Below are 13,862 nucleotides of genomic sequence, written 5' to 3'. Positions count from 1 at the left end.
CACAGGTCAAATCTTGCAACTGAATTTTAAATCGGTTAACCCCAATTGACTTATGAATGACTCAATGAATTTTGAAACCACGTTTATTTTGGATGACAATACATGTTTAGTTCGGTGACTCTACATCCATTATGGAGGCTACTTGTAGATTAATAATAAATTAACTATCAAACCCTTGGTTTTCTAGGAATTATAAGAAAAAAAAAATAACTCTTCTAGTAAACTCAAGATGGCGGACGCCAATCTTTAATTTTTAGAAAATATAGTAATAGAGGCTTAATGTGCTTTTATAAAGAACCAAATTATTTACTAATATTAACACATGGTTTTCCTTTTGTCTAGAATCGAAGACTATCCTGAAAGGAGTATCTGGTGTGTTCAAGTCTGGTGAGCTGACAGCCATCATGGGACCGTCAGGAGCGGGAAAATCTTCACTCTTAAATACACTTACTGGTTTTTCGTAAGTATCTCGTAGTTTTTTAAAACATTATGACATTATACAGTAATAGACCGGACTTACGCGATCGGTGGGAGTGATAAGCGCGTAAGTCGAATTCGCGTAAGTCGGGGTATGCATGTACTACATAACATCGTATAGTATCATTTCAAATATGTAGACTTCGCGCGACAATTACAAATGTTTACATGAATAATTGTAGGGTTAATAAGCTTATTTTTTATAATCGGGAATTGCGGGACACAAACCATAGGAGAATCAACGAGATTTGAAAATCCGAATTCGCATAAGTCGGGGTAGCGTAAGTCGGGGTATTACTGTACTTATTTAAGGATATTAAAAAAAATCCTCCAAGTTTGAATCGCGTATGCACCCGCAGTATTCCATACCACCATGATAATATTTAACACTATATACCAACCTATTTTTGTTTGTCCTCGTTTAGTTTTATTTACATAACAACTATACTTCATTAATTAATTATACATTATCTAAATTTAAAATGTCGGCTGTCAGTACCGCTATTTTTTGGCTTATCTATTACCTATCTTATCTGTTCTAACTTTAATAGATAAGCCCAAAAATTAACAGTTTCTAATATGGGAACTCTTTTTATCTTTAAGTGTATTATTTGAAGCAGTTATATTGTTGGAGCGGGCATAGTAATATACAGCGAGACGGATAATGGAGGCTTAATAAACAATAAATACCTTTTTGCATCCTTTAAATACCAAACGCTGAAAATTAGATTAAGTAGGTACAATAATTACACATTAACATTTCCTGTGTCCTAAAAGCCACGTGCATACAAAAAATGGCAACTAGGTAGGAACTTTGCGTAAAGGTACGTTTCCAATATTGATCCTTGTAAAAATAGGGCAGCAAACGGAACATATTACTACTACAAATATGCACTATCGTGTTGTCACATGGAATCGAGGCCAGTGTACCAATTACCGACTGTTCGATATTGGCCTAGACGTGTGACTTACTAAATATTGGTTATACTCGTGTATGTATGTACGTATTTTATTTTTAAATGTTCAAAATTTTATAATTTTCAATAATCTCAGGACACTAAAACTAGTAACGATTGCGAAAATATAAGTGGTAACTTTGTGGTTCGACTCCGGTGGCACCACCGCCACACCTATTTCTGCCCCATAACAGCAGCGTTGCTGTGTTCTGGTTTGAAGGGGGCGGTAAGGGAGACATACTTTTCTGAGGCATTTCAGCTTAGTCCTCGGGGGTAGCGGGGCATCTGTGGCCGACATCAGGTAAGAATATCTAGTCCTATCTAGAGTTGATTACAGATGTCCATGGGCGGCAGTAGCTACTTCAGCTACACTCAGGATGACTGCATGCTCGTCTGTTACTACCATATTATAAAAAATGAAGTTGATAGAAATCTTTGTGGTTCGAATCTGGAGATCCAACCCCACATCTATTGCCTTAATAACAGCAATACAACATTGTTAAGTGCTGCTCTTGTTTGAGGAATGTGGAATGGATATACACTCATACGAGGTGTTCCAATTTAGTACTCAGGTGTGACAACTATGGTCGATCTTAGATGGAATTCCAAATCTAGCTGCGGTTGATTATAGATGTTCTTGTGCGGCAATGACCATTTACTATCAGTTGTACTGCATGCTCACTGCCCATGCTACCGACTTCTGCATTATAAGAAAATACGTATGTTTCGGTTTTATATATTTAACACCTGGTTTCAAAGTCAATTCAATTAAGTTTCAATTTAATGCTTTGAAAAAAAATTGTTAAAAAATATTATAATGTACTCGTATTAATGCAAATGATATTTTCATAAAAACCTCGAAGGAACTACCAGATTATTTGTAGATTACCAATTTTTTGCACATACGTAAATGTGACTTGTACAAAAACGATGATTCAGAAAATGTCACCGTTAAGAATAACGCTCAACGGCCAGGTTAATGTACTCGCAGTTAGCGTTTCGTAGCCAATTGGCAAAAAAGAATTTCCCCCGTCCGACCTCAAATCCTACGTCACAAGTTCAAAGTAATTTTACTCAGAAATCATTAAATATTTAAATTCGGAAGGTGTGTTCTATAAGTCGTAATTAGGATATCTTTTCACTAGCGATATACAAAGAAGTTTAACTTTGAATGGGTCTTACATCCACCAATAGGATTACTTTACTTTCGTTGTACGAAATTCCATAGATTAAAAATCAAACAATCCTAATAATGTAAAAGGTATTAGCTACCAGGCTTCATCGTATATCACTCGTGGAAAATACCCTTATTATTGTGAAAAAATAGAGATGGCAGATCATACATGTAATTGAGAAATTTAAAAATAATTAAATCGTACATAACGCTTATCGTGTAATATTCAATAAGTGTTTAAAAATACAATTAGTAGATTTCATAATCGTTTAATTATCTAAGTCAACAATTGATAAGACGTCGAAGGTCGTTAAAATTAAAAATAAAATATTTAAAAATACATTCAGTCCATCTACGGATCCTTCATTATGCGTGGCTCGACACGCACTTAGGCTTATTCAATGAATAAAGCACACATGAATAGTATTCATGTGTGCTTTTGCCAATCGATTTGTTTGCACACATCCCAAAGTAATTGTGTACATAACATGACAGAAATTGTAGGTCGCTTGAAAACAGTTTTACGATGCCATAGAACAAACATAATAATCCTTGAACTTGCGATCTGTGGGGCAATCCATACATTTACATAAATACAACTACAATAAAACTTTAAATGTTTTTCTTTGACTTTACTGAGTGGTATATAATTTTATTTTATTTATTTTTGTAGAAGTATAATATGAGCATGTACATTTTAAATCTACACCTATGTGTAGATTTAAGGGGGTAGCAACCTAGCAATGCATCTATGTATACAAATGCATTGCTAGGTTGCTACCCCTGAGGACTAAGTTCGAACGCCTTGGATAAGTATGTCTCCCTTACTACACCCTTCAAACCGGAACACAGCAGCTCTTAATACTGCTATTATTAAGCAGAAAAGGTCTAGCGGTTCTGCCTCCGGAATAGAACCAAGAGCGGATTTACCCTTCTCCCTTCACTTTAAACTGATTTAACCACAAAGAAGTCAGGGTTTCTACGAAATAATAAAAACCTTAACCAAAAGATCCGGCGACATGCCTTGTACGATCTCATTTCAGATAAAACATATCATAAACGTGTATTCAAATGCGTGCAGCACGCGAATCAGCACGTGAGGGACATTTCGTAGCTGTGCAAAAAAGTTCTGTTTTATTGCTGCCAGAATAACAGATTATCCAATACTTTAAAACGAGCAATTCTTGTATATATGCATAATACTTTTAAACGAGAAATTCTTGACATATATACATATATAATCTGAATATAGAAAACGGCTCCAACGTCACCATTTGTAACCAGCTCCTTATAGACCAGGTTTAACCTAAAGCCGGTCATACATGGGTTGCTACTACTGAGGTGCTGCCTCATATGTAGGTCAGCCTGCACCTAGACTACGGAAAGCGATTCTTTTCGAAAGATCGCTTCTTGACTCGATTCACAACGAAGTGCAATAAATCGATTCAGAAAATCGAGGCCCAAAGAATCAATGCTCCAAAATCGACCTTCGATCTTTTTAAAGCAGATAATGAAAAATCGATTAAGACAAAAGATCGATTCATTGAATCGATCCATTACTGGAAATCGATTAATATAATCGATTTTTTGGCTCAAAAGATCGATTAATCGATCTCAGATCGCCATCCCTAATTCACACCGAGAGTAAGAAAAGCTTATACCTAAATTAAGTGGAGGTAGCTCTCCGGCCGACCCATGCTCCTCCTACTCGTTCTATCTTCTTTCGAAATTAGAAAATGTATATATTCTTAAAAAATACGTCTTAACGTTTTAAGAAACGTATTTTTTACTCGGAATTCATTTTTTTATTCGCTGTATTTCTTAAATAACAAAGGCCACAACCTCAAGGAAACAAGACGGTAAAAATAAAAATATAGCAGGGATTTTACAAGGTGATAACATCAAATTGCTATGTCACATTCTCCACTTATGATAATTGGTCAAGTATGAACCTTGAAGTTAGTTACGTTCAAGCCTATGACACATTTTCTGATTTTTTATTTATTTTTATATAACATAGGAGTAGCAGACGAGCATGCGGTCCCCCTGATGGTAAGTGGCTACTGCCGCCTATGGACATATGTAATCAACCCCAGATAGGATTAGATATTCCTACCCGAGGTCGACTCTACCCTTAAAGACCAGGCTGTAACACCTCGGAAAAGTATGTCTCCCTTACCACAGCATATAAAAAATACGAGCGTCACAAGATTATGGCACATTAGTAAATAATAAGACATTTCTTTACTCATGAGATTATGGGGCGTTGTTTTTGCACTAACTTATATAGACGATGAATTCATACCTAATAAGGAGAGCTACGCGCTTGTTTTTGTTTTAATTTCGTCACATAAAAAAGCAAGGAAATATCAAAAGTATTCAAATACATTATTTACCTTTATTCGCCTTTTTTCAGTACATATTCTGATGATAAGTAGCTAATGAGTTGTATTTATTAACAGTTTTTATTTACTTTGATATAATAGGTTAGATAATAATGCTAATGGTAATTAATGTATAAACGTTTTTAAGGTTATTTTTTACTGTAATTTATAACAGTCTTATTTTTTGAGAATAGGCTTGCGACTTGTTTTTGTAATTGAGCAACAAAGTTAAGCAACGTCGAGCGCGGTCGGGAGTTAGATAGGTGACCGAAAGTGGTTAAACATGCGCGCATCCATACTTTAGGGTACGTTAATATTAATTTCACAGAATACTATATAAATAAGATAAAAATTATAGATAACCTAATGCCATATTAGGCACAGTAATCGACGATGTACGAGACAGACTTTTCCAAGGCGTTCCAGCTTAGTCCTCAGGGGTAGCGGCGCATCTGTGGCCGACCTCAGGTAGGAATATTTAATCCTATCTGGGGTTGATTACAGAGGTCTATGAGCGGCAGTAGCCACTTACCATCAGGTCCGCATGCTCGTCTGCTACTTCTATATTATAAAAAAATAATTATAGTTCAAAAAACTAAAAAACACGCTTTTATGATAAAATCAACTAAAAAGTAGAAAATAATTTTCAATCTAAGAATCAATTAAGGAACAGTAAATAGTATAATTGTGGAAAAAGTGTGGGGTGCTTTTCGAACCTGATAAATGGAGCACCCCACACTTTTTCCACAATTATACTATTTACTGTTCCTTAATTGATTCTTAGATTGAAAATTATTTTCTACTTTTTAGTTGATTTTATCATAAAAGCGTGTTTTTTAGTTTTTTGAACTATAATTATTTATTAATTTTTAGTATTTCTCGTTATAGCGACCACCATTATTCATCGTTTGTAAAAAAATCAAGTGTCTATCTATTACGATTTAAGAGATAAAGCCCAACGACAGACGAACAGACCGCAGAGGGTTTCGTTTTAACCTTTGAGTACGGAATCCTAAAAATCATTCTACAAGAGCGCATTATAGATATGTTTCAGAACATTTGAGTTATAGGGAAATAACATTATTATTTTCTAAACTAAAAATCACGATATAAAAGTTACGCCTATTGAAACTAAATAGCAATAATTATTATTTGCAATCTAAAGTTGCGATGAACTTTGCTGAAGGTGTTTGAAAAATCTCGCCTCGAAAATCGTTAATCCAGAGGATGTTGATAAGGACAATGGTACAAAACTATTAATGTTTAAAATATTGAATTGTCATCGGTCCTTAATAAGTATGCCAAATTTCGAGTTAATCCGACGTTTTGAAGGGGGTTAAAATCATGTTCAAAGATTCCGTTACATACTAACATACTAACATACCAACATACATACGTCTGAAGCTAATAATAAAAGCGTGTTAAAATAATTATTTGCAATCTAAAGTTGCGATGAACTTTGCTGAAGGTGTTTGAAAAATCACGCCTCGAAAATCGTTAATCCAGAGGATGTTGATAAGGACAATGGTACAAAACTATTAATGTTTAAAATATTGAATTGTCATCGGTCCTTAATAAGTATGCCAAATTTCGAGTTAATCCGACGTTTTGAAGGGGGTTAAAATCATGTTCAAAGATTCCGTTACATACTAACATACCAACATACCAACATACATACGTCTGAAGCTAATAAAAGCGTGTTAAAAACGATGTAACCGTAGAAATCTTGGAGCGATTTATTATATAAATTGCTTTGTTAAATTATTATCTTAATTCATGTATTTATGCAAAAAAAATGCAAAAACACTTATTTCAGTTAGACTTACATGTGTAACTGCAAAAATATAACAATGTGAGCCGTCACGGGACGCCTGGCAGATGTGAATCGACATTATTTTGTAAAAATAATATACAGAAAAGAACATATTGTGATAGGAACTAAATATGTCATAATGATAAAATAAAATATTACGATTTTTGCGCATGGCGACGCGTCGCCACACCGTACACACTACTGCATATAGACTGTATATATATACCATCGTATAGCGTGGCGACGCCGCCACCACGGCATCGCCACGGCATGCGTCGCCACGCCAGAAATCGGTTTTACGTGCGGCTATAGATGTTTCACATCAAAAATGTCAAATAAAATATCAAGAAACATAGTGTCCGTTCGTAAATTCCGTATAATATATGTACATAATAGATAATAATCCTCTGTTATGGATATCATGTGTACATTAACATGTAAACACAAATACTAGAAACCAGGATAGGAAATGAAATTTTCTATAGAAATTTATTCGTCAAGGTTTGAACATTCTACTGAGGGTAACGCTTCTTTTTGAAACCTACTTAAAACAAATTCCTCATCAATCCATTACATCAAATGCTGGACACTGTTTTCTCTGAACCTAATACGGCAGGCATAGAAATACCAGCTAGTATGTTCCACGGAAAAACGAAAACGAAACAAATATATAACTAATTTGTATTTTCAGGACTTATGGCGTCACGGGCACGATAAGAGCGGGGGATACCGTGTGCAAGTTCGGGAAGGAGGGCACTTCCCGCTCTCTCCAGAATTACAGGAAGAAGTCCTGCTACATCATGCAGGACGACAAGCTGAACCCGCTGTTCACTGTCTCGGAGCTGATGACCTTCGCCGCTGATATGAAACTTGGGAACACATTGACGAAGAAGTTGAAAGATACTGTGGTAAGAGCATTTGGCATTGTATCGGTACGGTAATTCAAGGTAAAGTTAAGAAACTTCACAAAGAGTAGAACAGGTTAGAAATAACCTAACTTTGTAGGTGGAACAAGATTTACACTGGCCTCCTATCTGTTAACAATCGATCTACAAAGCTAAGAAGAGAATGGATAACTTACCCTACACGCTTCTTGTACCAGACGGCATGATAATCTGCAGGACCAAGTTGTTACTAGTTGTTTAAATCATCATCAGTGGTGTTTTAGGCATGGCAGAGCTATAAGGAATATCTTAATAGTTTGTTATCAATCAAAGTGCTTTCAGCTTAAGATTACAGTAACAAACAAATGTGTACTCCATCTTATGGTAAATAGTCACTGCCGGCTATGGACATCTGTGACTAACTCTATAATAGAACGCGTTTTACCTGTCTTCAGGTCAGTGGCGGACTAGTCTAAGGTCGTCGGAGGACCGGGGCGGAAAGTTGAATGGAGGTCCCCAGTATTCATTGTTCAGCAGTGATTCGGTGACCCTGTTTTTTCGCTGACTGATACACATTTCATACATTGTTTGGTTCTGACGACCTTTTTTTAGCAACTATGTTTGGAGGCCTCCCAGGATCGGAGGCCCGGGGCGGCCCGCCCCTTACGTCCCCATCTTAAGCCGCTAGAGCTTCAGGTACAAACGCATTGCCACTCCTGAAGACAAAGATGGTTGCTACACATGTACCTAAGTCAAATGACATCTAAAAAGTAAAAACTTTTACCAAAACGTAGACTGCTTCACGCTAAAAACGGGTATGGCGGAAGCAACTCCCAGGGAGTCCACCACCGTCTTTTAAAAACCATCATAGTTCAGGAAACTTTTATTTCAATATTGCATCAACTTTTTTTCTGTACCACGACCTCCTTAAACATTATGGTTTTATTCCTACCGAGTGATGTAAAATAATTAGTAATTTGACTATTGCTTATCCAAGAGAAAATGATACATCGAAACTAGTCATATATTTTGCTCCACGGTCTTGATTTTCTTCCGTCATATGCAGTTGAACAAACTTAAACCCTTATGTATTCATTTTTCGCTTATCCATTGCATAAAACCAACTGAAATTGTCATATTTAGCTTAAAATGTTAAATTTCTTCCAAAAAAAGAATGAATAATTTCGACCGACATAATACAAAACTGCTTATTGTAATATTATAAAAACAATCATACGTTAACAAGGTCGTGGTACGAAATTTCAATGTATGATTAAGGTGTTTCAAGTGATGGTATTAACCCCCCATATCGAACCATATTAACTCTACAACTTTAAATTATTATAATCACTTTTTAATTATATTTTGACATTCCATAAGTGTATTTCTAAAGTATTATCCAAATTGCAAACGCGTAATATTCGCTAAGCATAAAGCAACAGGTTACCTATTACGTAATGAATATCATAATATTTTATTTAATAGGTTAATATCATTCTATACTACGACCAGTTAAACTTGTTACTGTTAATAACTTGTTAATTATCTAGTAATTACATAAATTATACAAAATAACACTATATTCCTTTAACGATAATTTTTTGCGATAAAAATACTCAGTATAAGCGATTGAAATGAGTATAAAAACATACTTATTAATAATAATTATAACATTACTTTAGACTTATCCGGTTTATATTTTGTTCGTCTTATAATAAAAAACATAACTACACTAATATGCTTTACTCTGATTGGCTAAAAGTGTTATTACGTTATATTACGTTGCTGTTATTCCTTTGTCATACACGGATCTCTTTGCAATAAAACTTTAAAAGTAGTAGAACCCTCTGTGATTCTACCACTGGGCTAAGTGTTCGTGTTAAGCGCTGCTGTGTTTTGTTTTGAAGGGTGTGGTAAGGAAGACATACTTTTCCGAGACGTTCCAACTTAGTGTCCAGAGGTAGTGGCGAATCTGTGGTCGACCTCAGGTAGGAATCTCATCTTATCAGGGGCCCATTACAGATGTCTACGGGGAGCTACTGCCGCTGCCGCCGTGGCTACTTACCATCAGGTGGACTGCACATTCGTTTTTTACTTCAGTATTACAAAAAATCGTTAACCTGAGTATATTTTCACAGATAAGTGAAGTGCTGGACACCCTAGGACTAGCAGGCACGGAGAATACGAGGTGCTGCAACCTGTCAGGCGGTCAGAGGAAGAGGTTATCCATAGCACTCGAGCTGATTGACAACCCACCAGTATTATATTTGGACGAGCCCACTACGTAAAACTTCATGAGATTATTTATTTTATTTATTTATATGATTAACCCTCTTACTTATTAATAAAATGATAAACGAATAAAACAAATGAACACTATTCAAAACCATAAAGAAGCTTTAAAATTAAAAATAAAATATACGGTTAACTTCAATCTTAAAATTAAATTCATAGGCAAATACATTTTTATTTACTCAGTCATACATCACGCATCCATTTCACAATACAACAGAGACTCTTATTATGTTGGAAATATATAATCACTAGCATTTAGGTAAATTACAGATGATAACTGAAATTTAATAAACTTGACCTTTGATTTCTTGAATTGTTGTATCTACTCGTATCTAAAATGGCATAACAGTTTGTATTACTTGCTTTAACCCTCGGCTCCGCTCACGGCCAGAGGTTTTTACTACCCTTCGGGAACGGTACTTCTTTCGGGGTAAAAGATACCTCATGTCCTTTTCTGAACACCTGACGATTTGTGTACAATTTGCGTGACAATCGGTTTGGTAGGTATTTAAGGCGTTGTCCTTGTAGTTACCGGACAAGTAGCGAACGCTCCTCCAGGGCAGAGTCCGATCGGGGTATCGCGCTTGGAGGACTCCGGCTGTGTTCTGTCGGAGATCCCGGAGTTCTCCAACAAGCGCTGAGAACGGCCACCGGGGGGCATTTGTGCGGTAAAAATCCAACATAACCTGGCCTCGCTCCCACGTCATCGGGTACGTTTTGAAGGTTTCCCCCTCGAAAAGAAAAAAAAGGTATATAAGGCGTGAAAGCGTAGTAGACAAATAAACAAACTCACTTTCGCATTATCAATATTAGTTAGGATTCCGTACCACCAATTTTTCATTTACACAGACGGACAGACGGACACGCAGCGGAGGCTAAGTAAAAGTATTCCGTTTTGACCCCTGGGCTATGGAACCCTAAAAATGAAAAACATAAAACTTTACTGCTAACATAATAGTTTTATGCGTGTTTTATGCAGTAATTGATTGCGAATCTATTAATGTAGTGACGTGTGACAATAATATGTGCATTAGTGGTTACGGCAACATACTCGTAGATGCCGTAGTAGGCAATTAAACAATTACATTACATTACGATACAAGTAATGAACCTTGGTAATGTAATACTTAGAACAACGACATGTTGCTTTTAAATTATAATATAGTACAACCAATTCATGAAATATTATGTTGATATACGGAAATATAAAATAAGTACTTTTTTTAAATATATTATTTTTGTAGTATATTGCCTAAATTATGCAATGTATTGTAGATAAAACATCATTAAGTCATTTGGTGCTTTATCGTACCAGGCCCTTGACCGATAAGAATTCAATACCTACCTTTCAAGATCAATACACAATCAGATGTCAGACCTTGAAAGGTCTGATTCTGTATTATGGACGTTAAAACGTTGAAATTTTTAACAAAAAGTAACGTTCAAATATCACCAATAATTTTGTTTCATTATATTTAACGTCTGATATTTGAAGGTTATTTAAGTGTGTGTGCGAATGAATAAAATAATCTTATAAGTAGATATTATTTATCTTAGTTAACGATGTTTAAAAAATTAATTATCTTTGCCCGCCTGTGTTATAAAATTAAGTTAATGAAGATGTTAATAAGCAACAGATGAAATAGATCTTTAATATAGTCAGAAGGTGTCAAAATCTTTCTCCTTTTGCAGAGGTCTAGACAGCTTGACTTCGACCCAATGTGTTGGGATGCTGAAAGAGTTGGCTCGAAATGGACGCACCATCGTGTGTACCATCCACCAGCCACCTGCATCGCTCTTCAAGATATTCGATCAGGTGAGCATTTTCTCGTAATATCATCGCTAAAGCTTACCACCCGTCAGCTGCTACGCTGGAGCAACTAGTAGGTTTGGCGATTAACACCCATTACATACAAAAAAATATCATCAATCTTTCAAATTGTTACTAAAGGATAGATAGATTTTAAATAACGGACGTAAGTCTGGTTATCTGGAGCGTCACAAACTCTGTTCGGCGACTATTTAACTTGCACCAATACAAGGGCGTAAACAAATGACTATGGACAAATTCTTTTCGAATAAAATCAAGCATGCATAATACCATCGGAAGCTCGTCGGTCACTCAGACAACAAAATGTGCGAAATAGCGCAGTCGCATTTCGCACATCAAGCGACTGTTCGATGGCTTAAATGTCAATCTAGTAATCTGATTATTACGGTAGTGCCCCTGTAGTTGAACCAAAAAGAATGAAACCACCTTTGTGTTCCTAAAATACCTAATGCCTCCATATTGATTGATGGCTCGCCAACAAGGGCACTACCTGAAGTGAGTCCCCGATACGTTGTCATTCCTACCGATTGACGTGGTCGTCTCTCCAGACAGCCAAAATTAATTTTCCTAAACATTTATGTACCTAAGTCCTATACTTTCGTATCGAAGTAATGTTTATTGTATTTTTTCAGGTGTACGTGTTAGCGGAGGGCATGTGTATATACAGTGGTACCAGCGAAAACACAGTCCCCTACTTCGCCTCCGTGGGCCTACAGTGCCCAATGTACCACAATCCTGCAGACTACAGTAAGTTTTCATTAAAATTAAGTTTTGTATACTCATAGCCCCGCCCCACACTAGGATTCTCTGTGTCGTAGGTGATATGGACACTGTCCCTGTAGTTCCGGGACCAGAACAGGGCTACGATATCCCCTGCCAGTCGTAAGAGGCGACTAAAAGGGGCTTCCGGGGTTGCGGGTGGTAAGAGTGGGAGCTCGAACCGCCCAACCAGCGACCCCGGGAAGGACGGCGGTATGTATGGTCGCATACCGTCGTACACACCAGACGGTGTGGCGAGCGTCAAGCTCACCTGGGCGGAGCCCGACGGGGCAACGCGCTAAGAGGACTCCGGTTGCGTTCCTCTGGAGATCCCGGAGCCCTCTACGCAGCGCCAAAGACGGCCACCGGGGGGGTTTTAGCGCGGTAAGAAACCCACATAACTCTGTGTCGCTCCCACGGCACCAGGTACCTTTCGAAGGTTATCCCCCACGAAAACAAAAAAAAGGTGATATGGACACACACAATGACGTACACTAACACCTAGACACAAAATATATATAAATTTATTATTAAGATCTAGCCGGGGATCGAAACCGAAACCATCCGAAAGTGCGTGTCAGACCGGTATGGTGTGCGCTTCGCCACATGACTCATGAATCGAATGAGTAGATTAGCCTCAGTTATTGATACTCAATCCATCTGAGTTTCCAAAGGCAAAACTTTCGATACATAGATTATTGATGAAGCGCGTAGATTCAACTCATTAATTACTGCTTCATTTTCCCTATTTTACAAACCTATTTTTACTTTTGGTTCACCCCTAGTTTAGACATTTTATGATAGTAACATGCTTACGTCATACTTAATAACATGACGTCTTTATATCCTGCATTCTACATTCTACAAGTAACATTCTTCTTTCAATAAAGATTTCTTAACAATATTCCATTTATAGTCGCATTTATAAAAACGTGCATAAAACTATTAAGATTAACGGCATTGACTTGACCTCAATCTAGTAAGGAACTTACGTTTATTTTCCTCCTTGAATTATTATTAACTTCTAGATAAGTTATCATTGATAGCGCTAGAAAATTAACCTACCTCTTATCATAGATTAGTAAAGATTACTCACTCCTAACAAGAAAATGTAGGTACCTAATTTTGTGAATTGAAATAGTTGCGTAAAAAAGTTTTGCCACGTCTCCGTGCTAAAATGTCCCTAAAATATTTGAAATAATTATTTATTTATTACGTAAATTGCGCAGTATTAGTTATTTATTCGTAAATTTTCTCTAAAAATGTTTTTATTTGTCAAGAATTAAAAA

At 36.5% G+C, this 13,862-nt stretch overlaps 1 protein-coding gene across 1 annotated transcript in view; it reads left to right on the top strand.

The window, feature by feature from the left end:
- Positions 1 to 13,862, top strand: part of LOC140749432 (ATP-binding cassette sub-family G member 4) — a 67,477-nt gene that overhangs the window by 44,002 nt on the left and 9,613 nt on the right. Inside the window, exons 2-6 of the mRNA XM_073082468.1 lie at positions 343 to 460; positions 7,496 to 7,712; positions 9,827 to 9,972; positions 11,676 to 11,799; positions 12,447 to 12,561. Coding sequence (XP_072938569.1) covers positions 343 to 460; positions 7,496 to 7,712; positions 9,827 to 9,972; positions 11,676 to 11,799; positions 12,447 to 12,561 — 720 coding nt within the window. The remainder of the gene's footprint in view (positions 1 to 342; positions 461 to 7,495; positions 7,713 to 9,826; positions 9,973 to 11,675; positions 11,800 to 12,446; positions 12,562 to 13,862) is intronic.

This window comes from Epargyreus clarus, unplaced genomic scaffold (genome assembly GCF_041222505.1).
Source record: "Epargyreus clarus isolate Ecla_fem2 unplaced genomic scaffold, WU_Ecla_fem_2.2 ptg000018l, whole genome shotgun sequence".
Taxonomy (NCBI): Eukaryota; Metazoa; Arthropoda; class Insecta; order Lepidoptera; family Hesperiidae; genus Epargyreus; species Epargyreus clarus.
This window is presented reverse-complemented; position numbering and strand designations above follow the sequence as displayed.